An 11,832-nucleotide genomic window follows, 5' to 3' on the forward strand; every position below is an offset into this window, starting at 1 on the left:
CATTCAATTGTGGCGACGGCACAAAAGTGGAAAAAACTTTTACAATGGCGGTGATAGCCTACAGTTATCGCGGACAATAACCAAAGAAAGGAATTTCCTCCTCCATTCACCAAATAAAGGATGTGTTTCTACATGTTAACACAAAACGTAATTTATGTCAGAAAACAGCCTATAATGCATAGGGTAACTTGAGGTGAGTCAGACAGAAGAGGGACCTGTCTTAGTAGCCTATCTTGAATCCCATCCCTTTCAAACTACCTTAAAATTGTGTGATTAGCCGCCAGAATAATACAATCAAAATACAAAATATGATTGGGCTATAGGTCCAAACCTATGAGTAAGCATTCAGTGTAATATAGAGGTTATCAAAGATACTCTATTTGTATTTTCTTTTAAAATATACATTTTGGAGACAAATGGAGTCATAGGTCTATATCCAGGGATGGATTATTGAATGGACCTACTGCATGGGCCCAAAAGCTTAGGGGGCCCTGACGCCTAAAAAGGTGTGAAGTTGCTTCTCCGCCCTTCTCTTCTTTTTCTACAAATCTCACAAGTCGTCATAATATAAAGGATCTTTTTTTTTTAAGTCTTCAGGGGAAATATGCCCCCGGGCCCCCCTATCTTAACAGGGGAGGGGTTTTTTGCCCGAAGCTTGTCGAATTAAAAGATAACTAGGCTACCATTAAAAAGTTGCATTGCTTGCATGATAAAATGTAATCAGGTAATCCCGAACAATGTAACTGTAATCTGGTTACACAATTTTTTTATTGTAATCTGGGCTGATTATAGTTACTTGATTTTTGTAATCTGATTACGTAATCCAGATTACATGTAATCCGTTACTACCCAACCCTGAACTCGGAAATACATCCTCAACATTCTGACCAGCAGATCACAGGTTGTTTGGTTAGACATACAGTATGAGATATGGACCACAGGGTTACATTAGACACAGTGGTGAACATGTTTGGTTAGACATATGAGATATGGACCACAGGGTTAAATTAGACACAGTGGTGAACATGTTTGAATTTAGTACATGCTGTGAATATCCTCACAGTTGCTATGTTGATGCCCCCCACCAAGCAGTTGAAATAGGCCCTTTCTCACTGCAGTCACACTCTTGGATTCTTAGGGACCGTTCGTTATTTATAAACGGGATCAGCGGAGGGATTTTGAGTGCTTCGATAAACAGTTGTATGACCCTCTCCTGCCTGCACTATAATTTTCAACGATCCTCCAGCAGCATTTTCATTAATGACAAGACCCTCCACGGCCAACTGTCGATGTCTTCCGCCCACGCTCTTACACACTATGCTATGATAACACATCAACATATGCTACCGTCCTAATATCAACCTCTGTTTCTGGTCTTACACATCACACTTCACCAAGATGGTGGCCATTTCAGTAGATTTACTCCCTAACATTGTTGTGGAAGCACAATAAGCATGGAAACTAAATGCACACTTCCTGCAACTGCATTAGCCTGCTTGAAAAGTTACTCCTCTAGTAAGTATTCACATGAAATAAAACAATAAAGCATTGAGACCATTCAACAAAGCACACTGGGTAATAACAAATTCAACACATGAACTTGTTGGACTCGTCTCTAGGCTTCCTCAGTCATTGTAAAGCTGCCGAAGCTGAACATTATCCAAAATTCAATTTCTCAGACGAGCGTCAATTTGGGAGCTTGCTACACTCCTTCCTTCTCAAATGACTTGAAAAGGCCGTTTGCACAATTTCACAAATAATCACAGGGACCGAAAAATACCTAACATGCCAACTTTTTCCGGGTTAATCATTTTAACGTTTCCCTGCTGTCTTACCGTTTTAATATTTTCCCGTAGAATATCCCATATTACTGTAATACTCATAACATTAGTCCTGCATTCTGGCCTGTCTCTGTGTTGTCCTGTTGTTACCCCTTGCCCTTCCAGTGAAACAGATGTATTCAAATCATCGTTTTGCTTGCTTGAATGCGAACTCAGAGTGATGTTAACCTAGGCCTATTTAAGTTAACGACATGGTTCTCGTGAGAGCAAGATTCATTAGCGCTTGCGGTGTTCGGCCGTAGGCTATGCCTACGTGCGCACCTGCCAGGCTACTCAGCTAGACAAAGAATTCCCCCTGTATATTCACTCCAAGTTGGCCTACCATAACTTACCAACTACACTGTAGATAAACTGGCTATTTATATGACCAAATGTATTTGTTCAACTTTATGAAGCAGAATTACGCACTGCTACTTGGAACGTGCCTAGCACATTTTTGTTGGCAGGAGAGAATGACAGCGATTAACAAATTGCACTTGTTGCTGGTTACCAATAAATACTATATATTTTTTTGCAAACAACAAAAACAGAAAGGATGGAGACAGCAAAGCTAGAGATGGGCAGGAACAAGGTCAATTGGTAGAAATGCTTGTCAAAACGTTAGGAGCTGGATGTGTGGATGAATGAAGCACAAGTATGCTTTGTGTTAAGCATACACACTGTTTAAAGTTAGGCTACACGGTAAACTACAAGTAAACCAAAGTTAAATTTAGCTTTTTTAGGGCTGGATAAAGTTGACCAAGTAGGCTGTTAGGCGTGAATAAAGTAGGCTACTTTGTTGCTCCAACCCTTCCAACGTTAATGGGGACGATGTTGACATTTTCCGTATTTTGCGTGAGAATCCCGGGAAATCTCCCTCATTTTCATTGTTCAATATTGACAGAGCTATGGAACGAAAGAGAACGTTATATGGCGACAGAAATCAACAATCAAACAAGCCACTTTGATTTTTTGCTGTTTTCATTAATACAAAAGACCCTCCCTCCTAGACAAAAAAAAGTTAGGTGACCCTCCCCTCAACAAAGAATAAAAAGACATGACCCTCCCCTATTTTCCTCCGGTGACCCCGTTTATAAATAACGAACGGTCCCTTAGGCCCTTTTCCACTGCAGTCACACTCTTGGATTCTTCCCAGTGTTATGCTACCATCAGCACTGGTGTAGTACGTGATAAGCAGGACTATGCAGTATACCCACTTTAAAGCATCACCATCTCTATATACCCACTTAAAACAGACAAGGATATGTATTAACATTTGGGGTTGATCACAGTATACCCACTACAGCAAACTAGACTACATCACAGTATGCCCACTACAGCTAACAAGACTACACCACTGACCATCAGTATACTTTTATACTGTTCCTAAATAGAGCTTGTTATATGAAACTCTAATTTTGTCATGATAAGGGCTCCACATCTGAAGTATTTCACATCAGAACGTCAGCCTTCTCTGAATTATTGAGATAATAAATTAGGCCTACTGAAGCCTGCCTGGTTATAACTCTTGTCTTTCCTGACTCACAAAAAGATGTTATATCTCTGATGCTAAAGATGTTATTTGTATTGTTGCAGGACCACGCTACTGAGGTGTGTCGTGACTGTGGTCAAGCTTACGCAAGGAAAAAGTACATTTTCAATAATTTCTGCTTCCTTCCTGATGGCAGTGCATGTAACAGGATGGAAGCAATAGATTACAACTCAATTGCTTAAGAAGAATTGCTGAAACATCACACTTAAGAAAAAGTCATCATGACTGAGGGCAGTGCCTTGTTAAACATTGCTTTTTTGATTGAGGTGGTGTATGACATACAGTGATATGTAACATTTATTTGCTCATAACCAAAACCACGTAACCTTCTATTTGAGATAACTATTAGCAAGAGATACATTTTGCCAGACATACCATGGAGTGGCCTAAAATGGTGTAAAATGCTCATCATTGTGTGAATTCATGTGCCTTATTCATCCGGCCAGCCTTTGTAAGCCAGAACGACTGGGTACACGTCCCATCACACCTCAGTTCCGTATATGGCGGTAATGCACTCTGTTTACAAACTGACCCTCTCCAAAAAAACAAAAAAAAAACTCACAGAAGAAGAAGGATTCGCAGGCCTGCCAGGGTGCAGATCTTTTGTCTTTTTGTCCGTCCTCCCTCCCTTCCTTCCTTCAGGATAGGTCTCCGCTCCTTGTTTCGTCTTAATTGTTGATTAGCTGAAGACCATCTTGCTAATTACCAGGTGGCACCTGCCCCCTTATATCTAGGCAGATGACTGCATGTCTCCCAATTCTCCACCTGTTGTGGAGATCCTACTTTGTGGTAGTGGCGTGGGAGCAGCAGGCTGTTTGGGCTGGTGCTGTCCTGTTGGGTGTTTGAGGAACAATTCTGAGTATGTTTGTCTCGTGGTTCAGCAGTGGGTAATTTGCTCTGATTCGAGCTTCTGCTTAAGGCAGCCTCATATCCAATTCAGGTAGGCAACCTCACCCCGAGTGTTTGTTAATGTTTTGTTTGTGCCCCATTGTCTGCTAGCGTCCCTAATTCCCTGCTCGTTTGCCAGTGTACTGTGGCCGTGCCCCTCCTCCACACGCAGGGGACAACTCTACTTCCGCGAACCCAGAACTTGTGGTTGACCATCTTCAAACTTGCTGCTCCCATGCCACACCAAAGTGATTCTTTCTTTTTTTTTCTTTCTTTCTCTCTGCGCAGGACAGGGGCTGTTGGGCCAAAGCGGATGGCATGCTGATCTCCAGGTGGTGGTGTCCTTTCACTGTTCCTTTTAGTTGCTATGCGTCTTGTGTGTTTTCACATTTGGTGTGCTGTGCCCAGATTATTCCCCGTTCTGTCAGCCTCTTGCTGCCGTGGTAAGCCCACAGCCTGCTCCTTGTCTAGGTTATGGTAACTCTAGGCCTATAGGGCCTTGTGCAATATCTGAGTGCAGCTGTGGTTGGATGTTTGTTGAAGTGCAGTCCATGTAGTGTATATGTTATGCGTCAATAAATTATAATTATTATCTTTGTAGAACCATGTCTCTGGTCTCAGTGTTATGAACCTGTGTGCCCAATGGGGTCTAAACTGACCAAAAGGTTTCTAAATTAGTTCCTATTAGGGCCTAACCCTCACAGGTGGAGTAGTCGACTGTTTACATACGAACATCTACCTCCACCCTGCTACACTTCCTCCCTCCCTTACTTCCGCCAAAGATGGTTGATTACGAAGATACTTCATGAGAGGCCATTTCCTGTCCCTGGAAATTTATGCAAATAGGGTAGCAGTACACGCCCCCGCACATTTATGCAGTGATCGGGCTCTCTTTTTAACATTGAGGTCTATGGCAGAATCCAAGAATTTCCCAGAATTTGTCAAAGCCTTATTTTTCTGAGCAATGGATGCACATTTCGGACACGGTATCATGATCTCCAAAGCCTCCTCCCTATTTCAGTAGAATGTCGTGATAGTATGACCCTCCAGTCGGGAGAAAATCAACATTAATGAAGGTGTACACCAAGTTCATTTTGTACTCCGGCTTGTCTGGCGTGGAACTGAGGCGTTCAAACGTAAGTCATACGTCACTGACACGCCCCTGTGCAGGCGGGAACTGAACCAGAGCCCGTCTCTGACTGAACTCCACTTTGCCCTCATAGACATGAATTAGGACGACCCATCTCGCTACGCATTCATTATTTTTGCTTCCGCTCTCCTGTCGTAACCTCCCTGGACCCCTCCTTAATTATTTTTGTGAAGGAAATGAGGTAGGAATGATGGGATGATGGAGGAATGAAGAAGAGACAGATATGAGAAATGAGATGTGCATGCTCACTCATGCATCACTTTTACGAGACATCAATTGCTGATGGTACAGTACAGGAGTTTAAGTCTTTCAGAGATGAGAGGCGAATTACGTGTTTGTTCATACCACAGAGACCGTCCCCGTCATAACGCGTTTCCCCCACTGTGAGTGTTCATGCGCTTTGTCGTCAGAACGTGTGAAAAACATGGATGCCACAACAAAGGTTAAAGCATTCACCCACTAATCTTAAACAACTATTTGCTTAAAGATATGGTGTAAGAAGCTTATGAAAGAAGGATATGCAGCTTTCAAGTGACAAAAACGGCAAATTCTCAAGTTCACATTAAAATTGTTGGACATGCCTAGGGACAAGTCCACATGGACTACAAATGAACTACAATGTGACAACAAAAGTGACGAAGAGCCCCCAACTGGGCAACTCGGGGTAACAAAATCTTCCCCCAGTTTCCCACCACATGTTTATGATAAGGGATTGTTGATATGTCGAAATGGTGACACAATGAATTTAAATATTTTGCTGAATAAAAACAAAATGTGCGATAAAGTCACAAAGCATTGGCTGATTTGGCTGAAACTTAATATTATGGTAATGATGATATTCACATGTCCAAAATGCATGTCAGCACCATCATCTGGCAGCAGATAGAATGGCTAACCCCACCCCCTGCCAAGTAAGATGAAATCAATGGTTCAAATGGACAAATGATTAAATTTGGCAACAATATCATCCCTCACAGTTTCTACTCTCAGAGATTTGGCCCCAAGTGTGGCCCAGGGACTCCATAGCGCCTTCTAATGCCATTGACTCTTGTCAGCAAATAGTTTCACCCACACACACGAGGGATAAGGATATGGACCCCCCCCACCCCTGTAGTGGATAGGCTGAAAGGAGTTTTTAGGATAACTTCAATTGTTGCATTGCATATCACAAAATGTATGTCATAAATTGCTTACTTGGAAGAACATAAGTGTACCCCACATTTCTGTGGTGTAGCACCGCCTGAATATCATCGGTGTAAATTGTCACATCCAACAGGAAGTGAGTAAGTGTTTCCAATGTATAAAACGTGCAAAAACAAATGGCACACACATCAGATACGTGCATTTGATGCATGCACCACATGTGAGTGCATTGTTGTGTTCTGAAATGTCATGCGTCGCGGACCACAGGTTAATGCTTTAAGCTTTGTTGTGGCATCCATGTATTTTACACATTCTGTAGCTATTTTCACTTGTTCCTCAGCTGCTTTCATGTTTGTCACTGCTTTCCTGGTGTATAAGGTTTGTTTTTTAGGTTTTGAAACATTGTGGTGATCTGAAAACAATTGTGGGAAAAAATCTTTATTTTGAAACTTTTGCGGATGTACATGTGTGAGTTTCAACACCATACTTCAGCCACACAGCAGGGATATGGGGCCAGAATGTGGACATGTTTCGAAACTGAACTTCAAAGGTAAGAAAGGTTGAAACTCTATTTAAAAGCTTGAAATGTGTCAAAAGGATGTCCACCTGGGGGCCCAACCAGCTACACCAGCAAAGACCAGCAAGAGCTGGAAGAAAACCAGCAAAGACCAGCTAAAAGCTACCGGCATAATCTGGTAGCTGTTTTTTTTCAGCAGGGCTGTACAATGTTTTGACTGGCTGAAAAAAAATCAAATCTGCAGCACTCATTTTTACAGTGTGTCTGCAACACATTTTCAGACGTTCAAATTTGACACTGCTCTCTTGGTGCATTCACTTTTCTTCTTTGCACTTAAAACTAATACAACACCCACTCACAGCTGCAAGTTTATGGGCTCATAATGCTACTTTGAAACTAGTTTTAATCTGTCACTGTTTTATTGGTGAATTAGGTTTGTTTTTAGGTTTTGAAAACTTTTCAAACTGAAAATGTGTTGATGACACACTGAAAACAGTGTGCTGAGTTTATTTTCAGCTTATCAAAACTTTGTGTGAGGCTGTGTTTCAGTATTAACTTCTAGTTGAACAAAAACGTTTTTTATCAGGCTACATTTCAAACTTTCAAACACTGGGTTTCAACTTTTAAGATATCATCATTCTGGCCCAGGAGTAGCTACCCAGGCCTAGGTCCTCAACAGAATCAGAACTGTGCTTGGTTTACTATGCAAATTATTCTCTCTTCTTTCCATACTATTTGCTGCAGTAGTCTGTTATTGTCCTGTTTTGTGGATGCAGCAGGCTGTTATGGAAATATTATCCTACCATGGAAGAAATAGCTGTCGTGTAAGTTTCTGAAATACCCGCTAGGTGGTGTCTTTTTGTAAAAACTTTTCGTGGGTTCTTCTCAATTCATATTTTCATTATTCGAAGCTTATATTTTATTCTAACCACTTTGGTATAATTGAATATTAAACAATAACAATAATAGGCTTATTTGCTCGATTTGATTCCTAAAAACGTTATTTACTGATCAACTGGGTTTGCTAAGGGGGAGGGCGGAGTATGACTTCACACGTTCAGCTTGCGATGCTGTTGTCACTCATTGCGGTGGCGCGATGTCTCATGTCTCCTTTTAGTTTATTTACTGAGCATACTCGCAGAAATGGATGCAAATCCGGCCTTTTGCTTGTCTCTTCTGTACCGAAATGATCCTATTTACTCACTGTGTGCCTCTGATTTGATGACTGCCTCCCAGACAGTCAACAATAAATTTGTGAAAGAGCAGAGACAACTCATGAAGGTAGGTAACATTTTCACTGTTTTCCCCCCAATGACGTTAAGAGATTAAAACCCACTCACACATAAACCAACGTATTTATGTTCTTGTGATTTAGACACGGTAAAACTTGCTTATTTGTTTGTTTTGTGTGTGTGTACATAGGCCTACATGTGTGACTGTAGTGTGGTTTAGCTCGAACTGTTCCTCAAATAATAATTAGCTAGTTTGTAATTCATTAGGCTACAACCAAGGGTTCTGAATGTGAATTGTGAGGACCTCGCACCTTGACCGTTTTTGTTCATTTGTCTTTGTGCGGGAAGATGTAGTCTGAAAGATAGACAGCTATAGAAGTTTTTCACTCAGATTTTACCGTTAAGGCAGTGAAGCTGTATTATGGTATTGTAACTATACCGTTTGGAAAAAGAAGTATGCTACATGTGTATGTGTGTGTGTGTGTGTGTGTGTTTTGCTTTGTACAGCTTGCTTTCATAAGAATATTCCAATCCCTATAGCCCAAAATTAGTATTGGGAGAGTCACTTCTGTTTGGCAACCCAGTTGAAAGAATTCAGCCGGTCAGAAGCAGGCAGAGGCAACACACCATTGTATTCTAACAAAGGGTGGTGGGTGAATGGTCTTTCCAGGCTCTTGCTTTCTTCAGTGCAGCAAAGAAAGAACAGTCTGAATGCAGTTGTGACCAAAACTGTCACTTTCCTTGAAGTTCAGTTATAGGACTGCTATTCCTGCTGGTTGCCTCATCTCAAGTTGTGTGACATTAAAACATACACTCATATCCTCAATGGCCCAATTCTTGAGACCCCCCAGTGTGTGGCTGCTCTCAGTAAAGGTCAGACTGGGGTCATTTAACACTCAGCAGGGCAGGGTAATCTCTTTTTTACACCACTAGTCTTGCCCCTTGTCCCCCATTTTCTTTTTTGTGTCCTGTCATGTCATCTCTCTTCCTGTTTTTTCTTTTGTGCTGTCCATCTCCTCATGCCCTCTGAAGACCTGCCCTCATTTCCAAGACATTCCTCCACTCCTTCATCCTTTTCATGTTTTTCTTTCTCTCTGTACGTTTTTCTCAGTCTCCGGCTCTGTCTTGTGTTTGTCTAGCTCCCCTCCTCTCCATCTCTACAGTCCTCTTGACTTCTTCCATGGTCTTTATTGACATGATCTGTTTTCTGTGCTGGCGGTTGCACCCTAGACCCTGAGGCAGCTGGAACATGAACGCATCACCCAGAAGCGGCGGCTGGAGGAGGAGCAGAAACAGTTTGCGTTTGTCATGAAGAAGCGGCTGCGCCCACGGAACATCCACGCGCCGGCCAGTAGAGTCTCGTCGGCCAGCGTCTCGTCCGTTCGGCCAGCCAGATCTATCCGCTCGGCCCCGCCAGCGTTGTCCACACAGAGGCAAGGGGCCAGTGGAGGAAACAGCGAGCCAAGACGCACCACCACCTGTGGGCAGTGTGAGATGATGACCCACTTATGCCACTTGACCAGATCTCTCCACATGTACTCAGAAGACCGAGCCAAACCAGCGGTAAACAATGCAAGTCTTTCATTATATTACCCATTCTAGAATTATGAAGCTTGTGGAAGAAAATTTGAAAATCTGAGGGACACAGCCAGATCCTGAAAAATCATGCACCCACATTCTTCACATTTACCACTGCACAAAAAGCCAGAGGCATTCACAGAAATTAAATGCTTCATGTGTAAATACGTTTTTTTTTTTTTTTTAATGAGCACTTGGTGGCACTGTTTAGTCTTATTTGACTAATTATCACACTAGAATCCACCCAGTATTATCTCAGTGTATAATAGTACTCGAGTGACTGCAAATTTAGAGTAAGAGTGTCTGGTTTGAGCATCCAGTAATATAATTTCAATTGCACCATCAATCATAAAAAATGCTGGCAGAAGAAGCAAAATGCTGGCAAAAATACAATTTCTGAATTACGAACCTCATCATAAATGCTGTTGATACTTTCATTGATACTTCATTGTTCTGCTTGCATCACCTGCTGTACCATTCAAGTTATGGAAAAGTGAAAGATCCCCAATTGTATCTCCTCTTCTTTAGGTTTTGAGAGGAGGTGTTGGCAGCTCAGACGGAAGAAACCGGAAGCATGAGAGCCAACATCCACGAGGACGAAATGCCAGAAGCTGTCCCCCATCGCTACAAAGGAGGAGGGCAGAGCACACAGAACCAGTCTGCTTGCACATACACCACCAACAGACTAAATAGTGGGACTTTTTCTTATGTGATTATAAGCCACTCTAGAGAATTGTTGGACATTGTATTCTCATGGGATTAGTTCAAATAGACCAAAACCTACACCTGAAATGTTCAGTGGTAGAGGGAAAGACCAAGGATTTCAGGCATAGATTAGTTTAACTAGTTTAACTCATCAGGAAAATGTCCAAAAGACACTATGTGATCTTCTACTCTATTCGATCTCAATTCAGCGTTTGTCTCTATATAAGTATTGGACTACTCCATGACTTACTGTACATTATTTGAAATGTCACAATAGCAACTAGTAAACAAAAAGTTTAATGAATGAATGAAGGCAAAGATTAACAGAAATAAATATCTAACACAGATGGTCATTTTCCTCTACAAGACAACAATGTATTCATTTCATGTGAATTCACATTGTTTTAATCATACACTTATATAAATGAAAATGTCTCTTTATTCATAATTCTTTGGAGCCAAAGAGCTACTCACTGCCTATTAAATCAAAATATTTTGTTTCATATATCAAATGTGTATGTAAGGTCATTGTCTGTCTTTGTAGTATCTGAAAAAAAGGTATTTGAGTTTGACCACCTTTCCACTTAGAGAAACTTCAGTCATCCCAGGAACTCACCAAACCTCCCTGCGTCGAGAGTTGAGCATCTTTCATTGATTTGCAGAAATGTGCCACCCTGGACAGTAGAATTCTCTTCAATTAGAGTGGTTATTACAAAAACAACCGCTATTCTTTTGCTGACGTGTTACCTTTCATGGCTTAATCCCTTTTAATCACTGACAGGTTCAGGTAAAACTGCTCCTCCTTAGCCTACCTATCAATGTTCAGTTTAAGGTTTCCTATAAAAATAGCAAAAACTTTAAGACAGACCAAGGCAAGCAGGTAGCACTGCCCTAATGCACATTAATCTTTACAGGTACACATCTCATTCACTTCAAGAGTAAGGATGTCTGCCTCATGAACAAGTTTATAGATCTCACAACACAGATTACAAATTGAGCTAAAGTTCCAGTTTTTAAGTGGGGTTGGATGTAAGAGACCTGCTTAGTATCTCACTTCCTGACTGTATGCTTCTCATATCACTGATACACAATGTTAACTGGTCCGATTACTTGTGTCAAACGGTTCAAGAAAAGGCCACAGGAAGAAGCACTGTTAACTCCACTAGGTCATCTAGAAGGCGTGCATTGGCATTTCTAAATTTTCGCGAATGTCTCTCGCCTCGCCCTCTTTCCATTTCTTAGGAGAT

The 11,832-nt window shown here is 41.5% G+C and overlaps 1 protein-coding gene across 1 annotated transcript; it reads left to right on the forward strand.

Annotated features, from left to right (window-relative positions):
* Positions 1-6,770: 6,770 nt before the first annotated feature.
* Positions 6,771-11,057, forward strand: LOC143103871 (uncharacterized). Its single transcript, XM_076267728.1, has 3 exons — positions 6,771-8,351; positions 9,533-9,865; positions 10,409-11,057. The coding sequence occupies exons 1-3, from the start codon at positions 8,214-8,216 to the stop codon at positions 10,571-10,573; spliced, it is 636 nt and encodes a 211-aa protein (XP_076123843.1). The 5' UTR covers positions 6,771-8,213; the 3' UTR covers positions 10,574-11,057.
* Positions 11,058-11,832: the final 775 nt, after the last annotated feature.

This window comes from Alosa pseudoharengus, unplaced genomic scaffold (genome assembly GCF_046254945.1).
Source record: "Alosa pseudoharengus isolate Yale_2024_CS ecotype anadromous, Long Island Sound unplaced genomic scaffold, YU_APseudo_1.1 YU_APseudo_1.1_scf_5, whole genome shotgun sequence".
Taxonomy (NCBI): Eukaryota; Metazoa; Chordata; class Actinopteri; order Clupeiformes; family Clupeidae; genus Alosa; species Alosa pseudoharengus.

Bases quoted from the DNA above. Each gene is read 5' to 3' on its own strand.
- LOC143103871 (XM_076267728.1), top strand. From the start codon at position 8,214: ATGGATGCAAATCCGGCCTTTTGCTTGTCTCTTCTGTACCGAAATGAT. The intron at 8,352-9,532 runs GTAGGTAACATT...GTTGCACCCTAG, and splicing joins AGCAGAGACAACTCATGAAG to ACCCTGAGGCAGCTGGAACA. The intron at 9,866-10,408 runs GTAAACAATGCA...CCTCTTCTTTAG, and splicing joins AAGACCGAGCCAAACCAGCG to GTTTTGAGAGGAGGTGTTGG.